This window comes from Pan troglodytes, chromosome 6 (genome assembly GCF_028858775.2).
Source record: "Pan troglodytes isolate AG18354 chromosome 6, NHGRI_mPanTro3-v2.0_pri, whole genome shotgun sequence".
In the NCBI taxonomy this organism is placed as follows: Eukaryota; Metazoa; Chordata; class Mammalia; order Primates; family Hominidae; genus Pan; species Pan troglodytes.
The window spans coordinates 55,917,613-55,937,175 of NC_072404.2; the positions used below are offsets into that span (position 1 = coordinate 55,917,613).

General features: G+C 37.5%; 2 protein-coding genes across 13 annotated transcripts in view; one reads left to right on the forward strand and one right to left on the reverse strand.

Moving 5' to 3' along the window:
- ZPBP (zona pellucida binding protein) overlaps positions 1 to 6,475 on the reverse strand; it is a 157,042-nt gene extending 150,567 nt beyond the window's left edge. For 6 of the 12 annotated variants that reach the window (XM_009442784.5, XM_054687524.2, XM_009442775.5 and 3 more), the window contains exons 1-2: positions 5,177 to 6,475; positions 1,774 to 1,854 (exon numbers count right to left, since the gene is read on the reverse strand). In XM_009442784.5, coding sequence (XP_009441059.2) covers positions 1,774 to 1,854; positions 5,177 to 5,336 — 241 coding nt within the window. In that variant the 5' untranslated portion in view covers positions 5,337 to 6,475. The remainder of the gene's footprint in view (positions 1 to 1,773; positions 1,855 to 5,176) is intronic. The other 6 variants (XM_001153736.8, XM_054687522.2, XM_054687527.2 and 3 more) reach the window with 4 other exon arrangements.
- A 1,502-nt stretch (positions 6,476 to 7,977) lies between these two features.
- Positions 7,978 to 19,563, forward strand: part of SPMIP7 (sperm microtubule inner protein 7) — a 63,382-nt gene continuing 51,796 nt past the window's right edge. The window contains exons 1-2 of the mRNA XM_519560.8: positions 7,978 to 8,778; positions 16,442 to 16,539. Coding sequence (XP_519560.4) covers positions 8,226 to 8,778; positions 16,442 to 16,539 — 651 coding nt within the window. The 5' untranslated portion in view covers positions 7,978 to 8,225. The remainder of the gene's footprint in view (positions 8,779 to 16,441; positions 16,540 to 19,563) is intronic.

Genomic DNA, 19,563 nt, shown 5'->3' on the forward strand with positions numbered 1-19,563 from the left:
CTAAAATTGATCTACAGATTCAATGAAATCCCTGTTAAAATCTCAATAGACTTTTTTGCAGAAATTGACAAGCTGATTCTAGAATTAATATGGAATTGCAAGGGACCCAGGGAAGACAAAGCAATCTTGAAAAGAACAAATTTGAAGGACTCACACTTAATAATTTCAAAACTTATTATAAGCAACAATAATCAAGATAGCAAAGTATCAGCATAAGAACAGACATATAAATCAATGGTATAGAATTTAAAGTCCAAAAATAAACCCATACATCTGGGGCCAACTGCTTTTCAATACGAGTGCCAAGCCAATTGAAAAGAAAAAGAATAATCTCTTCAACAAATGGTGATAAAACAACTCGATAGCCATGTGCTAAAGAATGAGCATGACCTCTACCTTGCACCATATGCAAAAATTAATTCAAAATAGATCAGAGGCCTAAATGTCAGAGTTAAAACTACAACATTCTTATAAAGAAACATAGGAATAACACTTTGTGACCAGTGATTAGGCAATAATTTCTTAGATATGATACCTGAAGCACCAGCACCAAATAAAAAATAGAAATTAGACTTCTTTACCAAAGTTTAAAACATATGCTTCAAAGCACACATTAAGAAAGTGAAAACACAATCCACTGAATGGGAAAAATATTTGCAAATCATGTATCCAATATATAGAATATATAAAGAACTCTATAATTCAACAACAAAAAGAAAACCACCAAATTTAAAAATGGGCAAAGGACTTGAATAGGCATTTCTACAAATGACATATCCATACAGCCACAAAACACATGAAGAGTTACAACATCATTAGTCATTAGGGAAATGCAAATCAAAACCACAATGATACCAGTTTACACATACTAGGATAGCTATAAAAAAAGAAGATGGACAATAACAATGTTTAGGATACTGGAAAATCTGAACCCTCATATATTGCTGGTGTGAAAGTAAAATAGCTTAGGCTCTTTAAAAAAAAGTTTGGCAGCTCCTCAAAATATTAAACATAGAGTTACTCATAGGTAGAGAAGTGAGTATTATCCCACCCTAAAAAGGAATGAAGTATTGATGCACTCTATAACATGGCTGAACCTCAAAAACATTATACTAAGTGAAAGACAGACACAAAAGGGCACATAGTGTATGACTCCATTTATATGAAATTTCCAGAACAGGCAAACCTATAGATACAGAAAGTAGATAAGTAGTTTTCAGGGCTGAAGAATGATTGCATAATGGATTAGGTCTTTCTTTTTGGGGTGATGAAAATGTTGTAAAATTACATAGGGGCAATGGTTGCCTAATCTTGTCAATATACTAAAAACAATTGAATTGTGCACTTTAAAGGAAGAATTTTATGGCATGTGAATTTGCCACAACTTAAAAAACACCAAAACAAGTTGTAGTTGCTATACTTCATGTGACTACTGCAAATCTTTGAATCCAAAATCTGTATGATTTGTATTACCATATTTGCACTATATACATTTAATATTATAGCTAATTATTATATAATAAAAATCCACACAGGCAACTTTAGATAACTTTTAGAAATAATTATTCTTTGTACACTTATGTAGTTACAGCATATAGTATTAGAACTGGATGAGTCTAACCATATGCAAACAACTTTAATCCACTTCTGTAGAAAGAAAAGGGCCTTAGGAGACTAGGATAAATGAAGAGCATTAGCCTTTTGGAGAAGACTGATAAATTTAAACAAATGCTAATAACTTTTAAAAATTAGTGAAAATATATTTATGAATACCTGGAAAACGTGTTGATCCCACTATTTTCACTGAATCTTTGGTCAAGCGAAAAGCTCTTGGTAATCGAATCAAGTGTCCAACTATCAAAAAAAAGAGATCAACAATTTGTCTCATTAGATATTCTAAAATATTCAAGTATACTATTACAGTATCTTTGGTATTGGTTGAAGGGGAGAGCCATAATTCAATCTCCTCTGACAGTTGATATCACTGTTCCAACTCTATTCCCCCTCAGATGATCTGATAAATTTAATCTACGTACTGCTTCTCCATATTATATCTCACCTTTGATTTTTTCTAAAGCCATTTAGAATAATCTCTTCATTATTAGAAGTTCAAATCTCCCACCATTCAAGACCCAAATCACAAGTCCCTTCTCCTTCAAACCTCGTTTGTCCTTAGCACTTATCTGCCACAGTACATCACCAGCACCTTTTTAATAACACTCATTCTACATTGTACTATAGTTCTTTGTTTTTAATTTCCTGAAGTTTTGGAGGAACAGGTGGTATTCGGTTACATAAATTCTTTAGTAAGGATTTTTGAGATTTTGGTATACCCATCACATAATAAACACTAAACCCAATTTGTAGTCTTTTATCCCTCACCCCCATCCCACCGTTTCTCCCACCCCCGAGTCCCCAAAGACCATTGTATCATTCTCATGCCTTTGCATCCTCATAGCTTAGCTCCCACTTATAAATGAGAACATATAATGTTTGGTTTTGCATTCCTGAGTTACTTCACTTAGAATAATAGTCTCCAATCCCATCCAGGTTGCTGCAAGTGCCATTAATCCATTCCTTTTTATAGTTGAGTAGTATTCCATATATATATTTATGTGTGTGTGTGAGTGTGTGTATATATATGAGTGTATATATATGTGTATATATGTGTATATATATGTGTATATATATGTGTGTATATATGTGTGTATATATATGCATATATGTGTATATATTTGTGTATATATATGCGTATATATGTGTATATATGTGTATATATATACACACACACACGCACACACACACACACACATATATATACACATATACCATACACCACAGTTTCTTTATCCACTCATTGACTGATGGGCATTTGGGCCGGTTCCATGTTTTTGCAACTGTGAATTGTGCTGCTATCAACGTGTGTGTGCAAGTACCTTTTTCATATAATGACTTATTTTCCTCCGGGTAGACACCAGTAGTTGGACTGCTGGATCCAGTGGTAGTTCTACTTTCAGTTCTTTAGGGAATCTCCACAATTTTCCATAGTGGTTGTACTAGTTTACATTCCCACCAGCAGTGTAGAAGTGTTCCCTTTTCACTGCATCCACACCAACATCTATTTTTTTTTTTTTTTGATTATGGCCATTCTTGCAAGAGTAAGGTGGTATCACATTGTGGTTTTGATTTGCATTTCTCTGATAACTAGTGATGTTGAGCATTTTTTCATATGTTTGTTGGCCATTTGTATATCTTCTTTTGAGAACTGCCTATTCATGTCCTTAGCCCACTTTTTGATGGGATTGTTGGGGTTTTTTTTCATGCTAATTTGTTTGAGTTCCTTGTAGATTCTAGATATAGATTCCAGATATTAGTCCTTTGTCAGATGTATATATTGTGAAGGTTTTCTCCCATTCTGTGGGTTGTCTGTTTACTCTGCTGACTGTTCCGTTTGCTGTGCAAAAGCTCTTTAGTTTAATTAAGTCCGACATATTTGTCCTTGTTTTTGTTGCATTTGCTTTTGGGTTCTTGGACATGAAATCTTTGCCTAAATGGTGCTGGGATAATTGGAAAGCCACATGCAGAAGAATGAAACTGGATCCTCATCTCTCACCTTACATAAAAATCAACTCAAGATGAATTAAGGACTTAAATCTAGGACCTGAAACTATAAAAATTCTAGAAGATAATATCAGAAAAACCCTTGTAGACATTGGCTTATACTATAGTTCTTGATGCACACATACCATTTTCCTTATTAGATTATAAGCTCCATTGATAGTGGGATCAATGTTTATGTTAACTTATCAAGAATCAGTATCAAACACTGTACCTTGCACATTGTAAATATTAAATAATAATTGTGAAACATATTCTGATAGTCTTCATTGTTAAATGAGCAAATGTGATGGGCATAATAGTGTGAGGGGCAGTATAAAAATGCAATAAAGCATTATACCCAAATAGCCTTTAGCAGACAGGAATAGCAAAGTGCAAAGAAAAGGATGTGGTATCAAAGCCAGAGGACTTGAGTTTAAATCCTAATTCTGCCACTTACTGGTTTAAGGAAAATCACTTTAAACTCTAGGAGCTTCAGTTTTCTTATATGTAAAATGGGACTAATAACAATTCCATCCTTACAGTTACTGCAGAAAATGAGAATACTGTATAAATCGTAAAATGCTATATAAGAGGCCTTCACTATTCATCACTTACAAGATACTAACTGCTTATTCTATTTCTTATATCTCATAGGTCTAATCTTATTATTTCATCAAAAGATCACCAGGTAAAAATTTAAAATAAAAACCCTTTCACACCTAATACACGACCATGACCCATATCCAAGAAGCATCTTTCACCTACATGGCAATTGATGGCTATCGGCTATTCATATACTTATAGAAGAATAATCTTTGGATTCCTGATGCCTGGACTTTGATTTTTAAATCTCTATTCACTCCATTTGTTTCCTTTCTCCTCCCCTATCCCCTACCTACCTCCACATTCCTTTTACATTTATATTCTTGGAGGACTTCTTTTTTTCATTATTCTTTATTTGAACAACTTTTTTCATTTGAAGCAAATCTCTGTGATTTTATCAATTTTGGGTCTAGAATTTTGAGTCTAGAATGCAGCCAAAACCTTTCTAGTTAAATAACAGTTCAATTAAACTTTCACTTCCTTCGTCAGTGTTTGTTCATCAGTATCTTAAATGTATTTTTAAAACAGTATAGAAAAGTACTTCAATTCTTCAGAGGTCAAAACTTTAAAATCGCATTATTTCCTGTATTTCACAGCTAAAACCAATAGATGGCGCTCCACCATCACGGATAATTTGAAAGCAGCAGGTTGCCTATTTGAAATACACTGAGCTCATCATTAGAGTTCACACACTGAAATGCAAACCTGGCAGATGACCCATTGACTGAATTGGGGAGTTTATTAACAAAGCAATTTAATTGTAAAACTTCAACTGTGGGTGACGTAGTGATCCATCTATACCTTAATTTCCTGTCATTCACTCCTCTATGCAAATGCAGAGTGCCTTTGCACGACTTCCATAAAAAATAAGCCTTTCTTGTCACGTATTAGTGAGCAAGGTGTCTCTATATAAAACGGATGCACGTGACACAAGAAAAGGCAATTCGTAGAGTGGGGGAAGCTGCGGTTGTACCTGCGGAGCTGGCAGGGCGGCGCGGACCCTCACCTGATGAGGGCACCTGCACCAGGAAGGCGGAGATAAAGAGGAGGATGGCGGCCCGAGAGAGCAGGGAGCCGGCGGCCCGGGTCCGCCGCCTGCCCCGCCGCGCTGGGCCAAGGGCGTAGGCCTCCATCCACACGCCGCCGTCGCCTGCCCACCGTCCGCGCGGAAGGTCGTTAGGCAACGCGTGCCCACCTGCAGCCGGAAGTTGGCGGGCGGAGGACCGGAACAACGGACCTGATGGACGTGCTCCCACTTCCGCCGGGGTGGTAGACTAGGGGTCAGCCTATGTCTCCACATAGCTGGTGGGGCCTACACGCGCCGACTGTGCTGTGCAGCCCCCGGCTCTTCAGGACAACACAGCCACGCAGGGCATCCTCAAGAACATCAGTTATTTGTCCAAGATCCTAGAGCTGAGAGAGAATCGTTGGGCCCCAAATCCCGTGCTTTTACCTTTGCATAGCGTTTGTGATCGAAAAGCCCTTTTTATGAGCCAGGTGGTAGATGTGGGGCCCAGTTTCGAACAACAGATAGTGAGAATGCATGAGTTAAGACGTGTAAAGCCCTCAGTGGACTGCTTTGATCTAGTAATGTCAGCAGATAGTATTTTATGGATGTGTGGAACTTAATTGGGAGATAAATGCAATACACACTTAGTGGGAATTAAAGGTAAGTAAGGCCTTTAGCCTCAGAAAGAAGCTTGATGGAAGGACAGAGGAAACAACCATAGATGAAATTTACTTTCTAAAATAGACTGGAAGATCATCTTATAGTGTCACCTAAATTCAGCAAAACATACAAAACCATCTATCCTGTGTGGGAGACCAGAATATACCTTCTCAAATATGAAGGATTGCTGCCCTGAAGACAAGAACCAGCAGATGCAGGAGAGCTGTCCACCTGCCCTCTTTTTACCCAGAAGCAAGACATAGATTAGAAAGAGAAAAGGTATCCTGCCCCACTCCTTTACCAGGGAGAACAAAGGTTAACCACTGAAGACAGCGTCAGACCCTCATTAGCCTTGAAATGATATCAGAGGAATTAATATTAGCTTTTTTTAAACCATCTTTTGTCTGCTATTTGTTTGCTTAGCCCAAGTTACCGCCTGTAGAGACTCAGAGTCCTTTTCCTTTGTCACATCTCTAAAAATTTCCTAGTCTTTGTTGAAGATGCTATACAAGCTGGAATTCAAAGACGCTTCTTTGAGATCTACTCATTCTCTGGGTGTTCCTCATATATAAATGAAATATATTAATAAACATCTGTTTTTCTCTTGTTAATCTGTCTCTTGTAAAGGATCCATTCTAAGTACAAAGTTATGAGGGTTATTATTTTCCCATACACAGCCTAAGAGGCCATTTATAGCCAGAACTTGTTTTAGAGAAATTGAAAGAGACTCATGCCTCTACTTTTCTGCTGCTGGAAGGATTTACTTAATGGGAGCAGAGCTGTGATAGAAATAAATCTTAAGCAGTTGGTTTAAATACATTGAAGAATGAATTTTGAGCAACTAAATACAGAATGCCTAATTACAAGTGAGTTATCACTTTTGATATGAAGAAATGAGTGATCATGGGTGGACTAAAAACTGTCACTTGATATGCTATGATCTGGATGAAGGATTTAAAACTGACAGCCTAACCACCTAATTTAATCTCACTTGTTTAATAGTATATCTCAAAATTGTAAAGACTTTCAATGGGGCATAGGCATTCTGATTGTACCAAACATATCACCCTTGACAGTTGGCCTGATTAACGATTATGTGCCTGACTCTTCAAAGCTAGAATCTTGCCTGTTTTAACATTTTTGCTGCAGTAAGGATGATGTGAACTTTTACCCCAAATTCTAATATTTGCATTTCCTCTTATAGTAGTTCATGGAAGATGAAATTATCCAGGTGAAAGAGCTTTTAAGTGAACCAATACATTAGTGATTTAAATGATATTTTGTGTGTAGACAGTTAACTGATACCCATTGTGGTTTCCTAAAATGAACTTAAAACTCTTACTGTTCTTACTCTGGACACCATGGCAAATTTAAGGGAAGTAAAGATAATTTAGGGCATGTAAAGATGTACCTGTACTTTCATTATAATTTTCTGTTTTTCTTAAAAATTAGATATACTAGGGCTGGGCACAGTGGCTCACACCTGTAATCCCAGCACTTTGGGTGGCTGAGGTGGGCAGATCACAAGGTCAGGAGATCGAGACCATCCTGGCTAACACAGTGAAACCCCATCTCTACCAAAAATACAAAAAATTAGCCGGGCATGGTGGCGGGCGCCTGCAGTCCCACCTGCTTGGGAGGCTGAGGCAGGAGAATGGCGTGAACCTGGGAGGCGGAGCTTGCAGTGAGCCAAGATCACACCACTGCACTCCAGCCTAGGCAACAGAGCGAGACTCCATCAAAAAAAAAATTAGATATACCAATTTAACTTTAGTAATGTTTATATTTTGTAGTGCATTTAGATTTACATTTAATTAGATAGCAAGTGTTATATATATAAATACTTAATTGTAGTCACATATATACTTTTGGGAAATGTATTGTCACTGAATTAACTGCTTTATTTACACTCCTTAAATATATTTTATACCCATAAAATACCAACTTATGGAAAAATTTTAAAATAAGTAAATGAACACAGCTTTCCTGAGCACTGGGGAGAAAAGTATCATGGAAATATTAGTACCAAGGCTATTTTTGTTTTTCTTAAGAATTGTGATGTACATAATAAATGGTTCAACGTGTTAAGAATTCTAGCCGTTGCCAGGCAACAAGGGCTCTGCTTTATTCTCCTTATGTCATGTTCCTTCATTGCCCTATTCTTCCTTTGGTGGAGGAAAATATTTACCTTAAAAAGAAAAACAAAATTATCTGCCAACATTTAGAAAGCTGTGTCAATTTTATACTAGTTTAACACAGATCTTTAGTTATTGGAAATAGAGTTTATATAGTTAAATATAAAGGAATTATCAGAAATACTTTATAGTTATCAAAAATTCTAAAGAAAAAGGCCATGGATGTAGAAATTCAGGACACACCTGGAAAGATAAGTATCTCTAAAAGGTCCATCCTTTCAGGAACTGTTGAGAATATAGATTACCCACACTATTGTGATCTCTTAAGAAAAATGAACATGCCTTTTGTGAAAGGTCTTGAGAACAGACATAATTATGGCAGGTTTGAAAAGAAATGCAACCCTGCTTTTCTTAAATTTCACCCTTATCCCCCTTCAGTTTTGCCAGACTATCATTTACATGATCCTTATCCCCCACCATATGGGCCACATTATCCATTATTTCCACTTCGGGATGATGTGACCTTAGGTGATTCCTGTTCAGGGTTTATGAGTCCTGGTGGTGATGCTGATTTAAATCCTGGCATTGGCAGAACCATACCAACCCTAGTGGATTTTAGTGATGTGAAACCTCAACATCGAGTTCCCAGACCAGAGACAGGATTTCAAACAACAATAAAAAGGCAAAAAATTCTATTAGAAGAACTGCAACAGAACAGGAGATGGAATTCCAGGGAAGTACCAGACATTTCTATCAGAGCAAGACTTGGAGGTAAATGAAGTGACATGAACTTTCTATTTTTTAAATGCTCGAGGGAAGAGAGTATGGACATAAGATTCAATATTGAGGCAGTTAAATTAACAAAATTACAATGATCTGAAAAGGGTTTTATTTTTAAATTACAGATTATAAGAAACAAAGGAATAATAAACCTTATAAACTTATTTGTAAAAGAAAATTTATTCTTTAAGAAAAGAACACTCATTAGTGATTAACACAAAGTATATAACATTATTTATTCTAGATATATGGATAAGCTTGTTTTACCACAGGGGAATTTATGTATCACTTTGATAATTGTATAGAAATCCTCCTTATCTGTCTCTCTCCTTTGAAAGAATTAATTCACTGATATTATGAAAGAGTTAGTTTTAAGGATTGAAATAAAGTGGGAAAAATTTAAGTACTTGAACGTACATTTTTTGGCTCCAATAAGAACAGAAGCTGAAATGAAGCAAACTCTGCATAAATAGCTCCACAGCCATGGAGGCAGGTTTGATGACCTCTTACTGACATCTGCACCATGTAGTTTCTCTGTAAGAACTCCTGTAAATGGAGTTCCTCTAAATGATGAGAAACACCTCCAAAGGAAAGCCACAGGTACTATTTTCTGTATAAAAGCTGTCTGGCAGGCAGGAATGTAAAAAGATCAACATTTTTAGCGTGGGAAAAGGAAAGGGCCCAATGCTATTGGAAGAAGACTTTTAAACATTATTCTAAGAAATCATAGGTTGAAGAAATGGTTTAGCAAAGCTAACATAGGGCTAAAATGGTGTTAACAGACTTTGTACCACCAAGTCAGAACCAAGTATAGAGCTCATCTGTCCCATGTATTTCACTGCCTGAATCAGTGAAACAGAGGAATTTAGAGAACAGGCTTTAGACTCAGACTGTCTGGCCTTGAGCTCTGGCAAAAACTCAGTTGCTGTACGACCCAGGGCTAGTTACTATTCTCTTTATGCCTGTGTATCCTTACTTGTAAAACTCACCTAAGAGTAAAACTTCATAAGATAATAAGTAAGGGTCATTTTATGTTAAAAAAAAAACTCACCTAAGAGTGAAACTTCCTAAGATAATAAGTAAGGGCCATTGTATGTAAAAATACCTAAAATAAAGAATTAATGTCAGATTGTAAGAAGTCCAAAATTTTCAGTTTCTTCATACATAAATTAGGAATAATCTTACTTCTTTTATACATTTGTAAGAATCAAATGAATTAACACTTGTAAAGTGCTTAGCAGAATCCCTGAAACCTGATAAAACATTTCATTAATAGTAGCTCTTATTATTAACTATTAAGAGTTTCAAAAAGTAATACCTGCAATTTGGGGACAGAGTTCAATATAATTTGTCCTAGGCTTTCAATGACTTTGTATATCCTGGAAACAATTAATTGTAAATGATAAGTACTTTCAGGATTTAACAAACCTAAATACACGTTATTTCTAATACATTCTCATAAAGACAGACATTTCAGAATTAATTACATCACACACTGGTATGCTCTTCAGTGGACTTTCACAAATATTAAAGAAAGATCATAAAATATTATATTGCTGACTTCTACTTGCCCCATTCCAAACTTTTGTAGACCTTTTACTGAGTTTAGTACTTCCTTTCTTGATCCAGTTGTCTCTCTTTATCATCTACCAATTAACAATTCTAAACTTATTCTAATTACATTCAGATCCTTTATAGTACTCTGCCTCTCATTGCAGTAGATGATCCAGTCTTTGTTATCACAGAAGAGATAGACCTCATCTATTGTCACTTCCTTGATTGTCCTCCACTTTGGCCTCCTGATATCAATATTGATACCACTTTGTATGTCTTTCTATCTTTTTTTAGACCATTGTATTAAGTCACTTTGCATGACAAAATACTAAAGACTGGGTGGCTGAAACAATAGATAATTGTTTCTCATAGTTCTAGAGGCTGGGAAGCCAAGAATCATGGAATCGGTATATTTGATTGCTGGTAAAGACCTTCTTTCTAGTTTATAGAAGGCATCTTTTTCCTTGCATCCTCAGAGAGAGAGAGAGAGAGAGCTCTAGTCTCCCTTCCTCTACTTAACACTGATGCCATCATGGAGGTCTTACCTTACTTGCCTCATCTAAAGCTAATTACCTCCTGAAGTCTTCACCTCCAAATAACATCACATTGGGAGTTAGGCTTCAACACACGAATCTGGGGGGGATGCAGACATTCACCACAACCATCTTTATAGTTAATTAGCATTAAGTAGTATATTCATACTGTGCAAATATCACCACCATCCATCTCCAGGATTCACTTCATCTTGCAAAACTGAAACGCTTTACCCATTAAACAACCCCCTATTTCCCTCCCTGCCAGGGGTTATGAACTCCTGGCAACAACCGTTATATCTTCTGTTATCTATGATTTTGACTACTTTAGGTTCCTCACTTAAGCGAAATCACATATTATTTGTCTTTTGTGATTGGCTTATTTCACTTACCGTAATGCCCTTCAGGTTCACTCCTGTTGTAGTATATGTCCAAAACTTCTGTGTGTATTAGGTCTATTTGGTCTATGTGTTATTCAAGTCCTCTATGTCCTTATCGATCTCCTGTCTGGATGTTCTATTCATCATTAAAAGTGCGGTACTAAAATATCCTACTATTATTGTATTGTTGTCTATCTCTTCCTGCATTTATGATTCTCTTGACCTTGGTGAGCATTTTCGTGACGGTTTTCTGTGGGGTACATTATTTAACTCTATTTTATTAGGATTGGTTTCTGAAAATGTATCTTATTCCTTTGTTTGGAGGATCTTTGCCTGATTCTTCATTTTCCTTGACTCTCTGTGTAGGTGTTTCCACATTAGGCAAAGCAGGCACTTCTTCCATTCTTCATGACCTGGTCTTGTAAAGAAGAAGACCTTCACCCTTCAGCCTGGCCAGAGATTTGGGAACCTCTGCCAACTGTTTTCCTTCCCAAGTGAATCTGAGAGATGGGATTTTTGTTCACTTGCTCTGTGCTGAGGAGAGGGTGAGCTATGGTGTCTACTAGCCCAAACTCCCATTTCCATTATCCCATAGGCAACTAGACTGTGCCAGATTCATCAGAGTTTCATGACTGATAAGACAGATGCTGTTTTTGGAGCAGCCCCAGAGAAGCTGGGGTCCTGGATCAACTCTTGGATCTATGGCGACTATCTCTAGATCTAGATCTGTGGCATCTACAAGCCCAGGCTACCTTCTCCATCTTCCCCCAGGGGGTTAAACTATGTTGGATTCATCAGAGTTCCAGAACTGGTGAGATAAATCATAGTTCTTTAGGCAACTACCGAGAAGTTGGGGTGCTGGACACATGAGTGAATCAACTTTTTCTAGGGGGCTGAGAAAGAGGATTATTTAAAATCTGCTTACTCTGTGCTGAGCATATGGGAGAGTCTGTGCTATCCACCAGTCCAGAATGCAATCTCTGATCATTAGATTGTACCAGACCCCTCAGGGCTCCCGGACTGGCAAGATAGAAGCCAGTCCTCTAGGGAGCTCCCTTGGAACAGTTGGGGTGCTAAACATGGGAACCAGCTGAGGGGAGAACAACCTGAATGAATCTGGGAGCTAGGAAATCTCTTCCTGATTGTCTGGTACTGCACCAGGGGCAGGGAATCTGCAAGAGGGTGACTAACTCAAACCTCCATATCAGCTTCAGTGCGTCTGTTTTGCATTCTGTCAAGGTGCAGGAGCCTTTCACTCAGTTTCTGTATTTCTCACAAAGGTAACTTGTTCATGAATTGTTGCTGAATCAGTTTATAAATTGGAGAGAGGAAGTTCAGAGTTTCCTACTCTGCCATCTTGCTAAGGTCATTCCCCATAAATTTTGTTGTTTAAATTTTCATTTTTCAGTCAGGCACGGTGGCTCACGCCTGTAATCCCAGCACTTTGGGAAGCCAAGGCAGGTGGATCATGAGGTCAGGAGATCGAGACCATTCAGGCTAATATGGTGAAACCCTGTCTCTACTAAAAATACAAAAAATTAGCCAGGCGTGGTGGTGAGCACCTGTAGTCCCAGCTACTCGGGAGGCTGAGGCAGGAGAATGGCGTGAACCTGGTAGGCAGAGCTTGCAGTGAGCTGAGATCGCGCCACTGCACTCCAGCCTTGGCGACAGAGTGAGATGCCGTCCAAAAATAAATAAATGAATAAATTAATTAATTAATTAAAATGAAAATAAAATAAAATCGTTTTTCTCAAAATAATTTCCCATTTCCTTTATGATTTCTTATTTGATCCTTTGTTTTGTGGCATCATGTTTAATTTCTATTATCTGTTTATTTTCCAGTTTCCCTTCTTTTGTTGATTTTTAGTTTCTTTTCATTTTTACTGGAAAAGACACTGTATGATTTTAACCTTTTTAAGTTTATGAAGAAGTGATGAATGGTAGCTGGTCCAAAAGTGATCCTCAGCAATTCACCCTGTTCCTGTGTGTGCCTGCCACTCTTACCAATAAACTCTGTTTACTTCCCACGTTGACATTGGGCCTGGACATTTGACTGGCTTGGGCCAATTATATGTTAGTAAGCATCGTGCAAATGGAGACTTGATAAGTACTTGCACGTTGGGATTAGTCCTCTTCAGAGTCTTATCTGGGATCTCAGTCACTATCCTGTGAAAGACCAACCTATGCCCACAGAAACAAATACAAGACACTTGCCAGTGTGCCCACATAAGCCCCCAGCTAATGGTCAACACCAACTTGCCAGTCATGTAAGTGAGGCCTTTTTTGAACCTTTGCAGCTATTGAAACTGACACCATGTGAAAGAAGCACCCCCAACTATCTTCTGAATCCCAGGAGAGAATAAATGGTTGACTTAAGCCATTAGGTTTTAGAATTGTTTGTTTTTCAAATAGTAGATACTGAAACGGAGTGGAGGAAAGGATATCCTCAAACTTAGTCTTAAATTTGATGACTCTGCGGTGTAATTCATTGTCCAGAGTCCTTTCTTCTAATCTGGCTTAATATTAGAATTCAAGTTTTATTGTTTTCCTAATTTCCTACTTTTTCAAAGCAGTTGCTTGAATGGCTCCAAATAAGATAGATACCACAAAATGCCATCCTGTTGCTCTTGGCACAATAGACTTCGAGTTTCCTTTGTCCAGCTTGTCACAGACAGAATCATCCTCATGGTTCTTAAAACTGAAATGACCATGGGATTCAGCATTCCTTTCCTCCCTTTGCTTTGGCCTCTCACCTCTGTGTCTGTATTAGTTTTCTCTTGCTGCTTTAATAAATTGACACAAACTTTCCAGCTTAAAGTGAAACCCATTAATCACAGCTTTGTGGATCAGAAGTCTGGGGAACGTCATCTGGGTCTTCTGTTTAGAATCTATGATAATAATAATGCCAAAATTGGCCAGGCGCAGCCGTGGCTCACGCCTGTAATCCCAGCAGTTTGGGAGGCCGAGGCAGGCGGATTATCTGAGGTCGGGACTTCAAGACCAGCCTAGCCAACATGGTGAAACCCGGTCTCTACTAAAAGTACAAAAATGACCTGGTTGTGCTGGCGCGTGCCCGTAATCCCAGCTACTCAGGAAGCTGAGGTGGCAGAATTGTTTGAACCCAGGAGGCGGAGGTTGCAGTGAGCAGAGATCATGCCACTGCACTCCAGCCTGGGCAACAGGGTGAGACTCTGTCTCAAATAAATAAATAAAGCCAAAATCAAGGTGTTATCTTGATTCTTATCTAGAGGGTCTGGGGAAAAATCAACTTCCAAGTGCATTCAGATTGTTGCAGAATCCAGTTTCTTCCATCTAAACTGTTTATTTCCTCATGCACTGTCAGCCAGGGACTCTGTCTGCTCCTAGAGGCTACCCATATCCTACTCATATGATCACCTCAAGCTTCAAAGTCAACAATAGTGCACTGAGGTCCGCTGACACTCTGTTCTCTAGCTGGCCCTTCTAAAGCCACAGACTATCCAGCATACACTTGTTCTCTATTCCTCCTTGAAAATCCCCATTTCAGATTCTGTCCTGAGTTTCTCAGTCAAATATTGACTGAATTATCATCAATCATCATCATTATCATCATCATGAAAGTAGTATTACTACATTAGTACTAAAAATACTAATGATATTACAACCACTAATTGTTAACTAATAAAAATTTTGAGCACTTAAACTACATGCCATAGTTTGCTTATTTCTTTGTGTTCATTAATTATAGTTTTTATAACTCTGACAATAGTCATTAAAGGTTAGGAAAATGAAGCTCAGATGGGTCGAATAACTCATGAAGGTCACTCTGGAACCCAAGCAAGTAAGTATATACATTACTTATATATATATAAAATGTATATACTTGTAAGTATATATTATATGTAATATATAATGTATATACTTGTAAGTATATAAGATCATATATTTTATATATATATAAAGTATATATAATATTAGATAGGTGGCATCTGTGATAGAGCTGCACCAGGGTGGCATCCACAGATGACCATGGAGCTCCTATCCTTCCCTAAGCACCTCTCACAATGCATCTCTCTCATGCTTCAACATCTCTATGCTGTCCATCCTGATCTCAAATTTTAACTTTTAATTTTACATTTTGCCAAGTTGGATTAATTCGTGGAACAAAGCTATGAAGTAGGGGACCAAATCTGAAGCCCCCATGGGATAGGAGAATCGATCTCTATGGAAACTACCAGAGGCACCCCAATTATCTTCACCTATGCTAGTCACCTGCCCAAACCAAAGTAATCTATCTCTCTTATTAAAACCCTTCAACGGCAATCCGTCTGCAGGTTGAGTCCGAGGTTTTCATGCCCTGACCTTGGACTATTTCTTTTGCTTATCTTCTACCATTTCCTATCTACCATTTTACAATCTGCTATACCTAACATTTTTTAAGAGGCTATACCTAACATTAAGAGGCTCTCACAGAGCAGGACTACCATTGCACATACTGTTTCCATTCCTGGAACAACTACCCTTCCTCTACTTCTCCTTTTTCATCCAAGTTCTACTTTAATTGTCAAGATTATACAAGTGTTATCTTTGGGGAGATGTCCCTAAGCCCTGACAACCTGGTTAGACTAGGTATTCTTAGGTATCCTTCCTATGCACCCCCACAGCACTTTGAGCTCAGCTATTGCTGTATTGCCACACCATATTGAAATTATCTACTTATATGTTTGTACTTTCCATTTGCTTATGGACACCTCAAAACCAGGGGCCCTGTTTTTCATCTTTATATAAAAGCTTCCAATTACAGTGTACTAAATATTTTTCAAGGCTGCTTTTTAGAATTTGCTAGTTTTTTAGGACTTCTAATCTATCATTATATGAATTATCTGCATAATAACCAGACTCCTCTTGTGTCACCACCATCCCCAACATGTCTGTGTGCACATACATAGATGTATAGTACCAAATAGGTATCTTCTAATAATAAGTAAGAAATAACAAGTGATTCTGCACTATTATAATTAGGCTCACATAGAAATTCCAGAGCTATTCTGTTCTCACAGCTAAAAGATCCAGAAAAGTTATTAAATAATCCATTAAAAAATGAATTACGATCACACAGTCTAGCTTCTAATAGTAAATATTTCTGTTGAAAAAGAACTTTTATTGTGTTTTTAACCAAAATCCCATTCACTTTTTTTGTGTTTTCAGGTTGGACAAGCCCTCTGAAAGTTACTCCTTTACAACCTCATCATGAAGGACGCTCATTAAGTCACATATTTACATTTGATGAGGAGGCAACATGTACAGTAAGATTTTCTTGCTGGGTGGTGTTATATATAATTAGTTTATTTCATTGTATTATATATATATAATTAGTTTATTTCATTGTTTAGTTATTTGATATTGTATGCCTTAGATGAATAGCTACTATGTATATAGTTCTTCTTATGTTCCAGGTACTGTGCAGACCCTTGCAATCAATGTATATTATGCATTACCTTGCACCATTCCTACAATACCATGGGGGAGGAGTGAGTAGTAGATGCAGCTGGTGCCCATCACAGACTTCCTTCACTGGCAAGTGTGTCTATTCCCAGTAGCAATGAGTGATGACCACTGAAAGGCTAACAGCCACCAGACTGGAGGACTGCACCTTCTCATGCTGTCTCTTTCAGATTTTGGCCAGTGACTGACTGACTTCTTAGAGCAACAGATTAATGCTACTCTCCAGCTGCATTCTCCCTAGCTTCTTTTCCTTCTCCTATTCTTCTGTCTTCCCTCCCCTTGGCCTGAGAGCATTCCCACAATATATCACTGGAACAACAATCCTGTCTGAATCCCTGCTCCTTAACAAGTAGTGTTGTTATTGTCATATTATTTGAGAAAACAGAAGCCCAATGATGTTAAGTAACTGACTTTTGATAAGACAGATAATAAATATAAAACCAAAATTTAAACCTAAATATTTTTCAGAATTTAAGGATTATGTTCTTAATCATCTTCCTGTGTAGATTTTATAGTCTCTAAATCCTTGACATTTAAATTGAGATACTTAAAGAATCCTAAGACATACACAGATATAAAAACATTTTTAAAAAACAGCTTTATTGAGATATATGTCATACACCATAAAATTCAGCCCCTTAAAGAGTGCAATTCAATGTTCTTAGAATATTCACAGAGTTGTGCAACCGTCACCACAATCTAATTTTAGACTTTTATTACCTCAAGAAAACCCATATTCATTAGCAGTAAAGGTATGAATACATTGTAAAGAATCAATTTCCATTTCTGTAACTCCTATATGTATTTCTTCTAAAGTTGATCTGCCTGAGAATTTACCTGTATAGTGCCATGTTGATTTCTTTTTTTCTTACCTTTTCCTTCACAATAACTCTTTCTAGTTTACTACAAAGGGAAATGGGGCATACCTCTCACATATTAACAGCTGTACTATGGTACCTGGCCATGAAGCAAAGGGCATGAAACAGAAAGGTCATTTAAAGTATATGTCCTCAATGCCTCCTTTACTCAAGATGTCACACACATGGTAGGACTTTATGTTTTTCTTTGTCCTGTGCATTTTTCTTTTATAAGAAAATTATGGTATTAGAAATAGTGGCCTGTTCTAGGCTATTCTGAATTTAGACGAAATGCATAATGTGATTGCAAGGGTAATGAAAATTTTTATTTATTAATTTTATTTATTCTGTCTTGAAATCCTTAACAAGAGATCCATTGGTCCTGCAGGTAAATCCTGTGAGAGCAAATCAAAGTGAACCTTATAAGAAACTGAAGACCTTGTTGCCTTTTTTAAAAACCTATGCTACAAATTTATGGCAAGATTCCATGCTTTAACTATTTTAAAACTAGAATTCTGAAGTAGGAACTTGTCATGGAAAGGCTTATTAGCATATTTATTGAAATTTAAAATAAGTTTAGACTTTTTATAGCAGTGAATAAATCTAGATATTATTTCCAGTAGTGGAAGCTAAGTAATATGGACCAATATTTCCAATGGCAAAACAACTGGATTAATGTTCCTTTTTTCTAATAAGGTAGAGAGAAATTACTGGGCCAACAAGAGGATAGACTCTCTAAAATTTAAGCCTAGCACTTAGGGCCACTGTGACACTGAAAGAATTTGCAATTTTTGAAGAGGCAACCAAAAGTTTGATTTGAACTTTTGGTGGTCTCATAGAAGTAAAAGATCAGAAGTTGGAGTTGATCCATACAAGCCACCTATGACTGTGGGCTGAATACCTGGAGGCCTGAACCCTCCAAGTAAGGATAAGTCAATAGTAAAAAGCACTTGAACAGACTGCAGCATAGCTTAATCCAAGTAAATAAGAAAACTTCAAGTCCTGAACTAGGATGAAGGTGATCCTAGACTGCTCTCATTTCCAGAAATCAGGCAGAAGTAAATAACATTTTTCTTTGAAGGAAGATATTATCTTATTAAACCTCAAAGTATTTTCATTAAAAACTTTTAAAGTGTAATGTTCATCACATAATTAACATATCCAAATACATAAGGAGAAAGTACACTATGAGTGAGAATCAGCAGAAATGAAAGAAAACAGAAACAGATACACACTGAGTCCATATGTTGCAAATATGCATAAAATGTTGAAGGAGAAAAAAATGAGCTCACAATTTTTGTAAAAAAATTATAAATTACCAAATGGAAATTAGAAGACTGGGGAAGGGGCCAGGCATGGTGTCTCACACCTGTAATCTTAGCACTTTGGGAGGCCAAGGCAGGATCACTTGAGGCCAGGAGTTTGAGACCAGTCTGGCCAACATAGCAAAACCCCATCTGTACTAAAAATACAAATATTAGGCCAGGCACGGTGGCTCACACCTGTAATCCCAGCACTTTGGGAGTCCAAGGTGGGCAGATCACCTGAGGTCAGGAGTTTGAGACCAGTCTGGCCAACATGGCAAAACCCCATCTCTATTAAAAATACAAAAATTATCCAGGCGGGGTGGCACATGTCTGGGAGGTCAAGGCAGGTGGATCACCTGAGGTCAGGAGTTTGAAACCAGTCTGGCCAACATGGCAAAACCCCATTTCTATTAAAAATACAAAAGTTATCCAGGTGTGGTGGCACGTGTCTGTAGTCCCAGCTACTTGGGAGGCTAAGGCAGGAGAATTGCTTGAACTCAGGAGGTGGAGGTTGCAGTGAGCCGAGATAGCACCACTGCACTCCACGCTCCAGTCTGGATGACAGAATGAGACTCTGTCTCAAAAAGAAAAGAAAAAGAAAAAAAAAGAAAAGAAAATTGGGGGTAAAAGTAATTCCAGAACTGAAAAATACAATAAACAA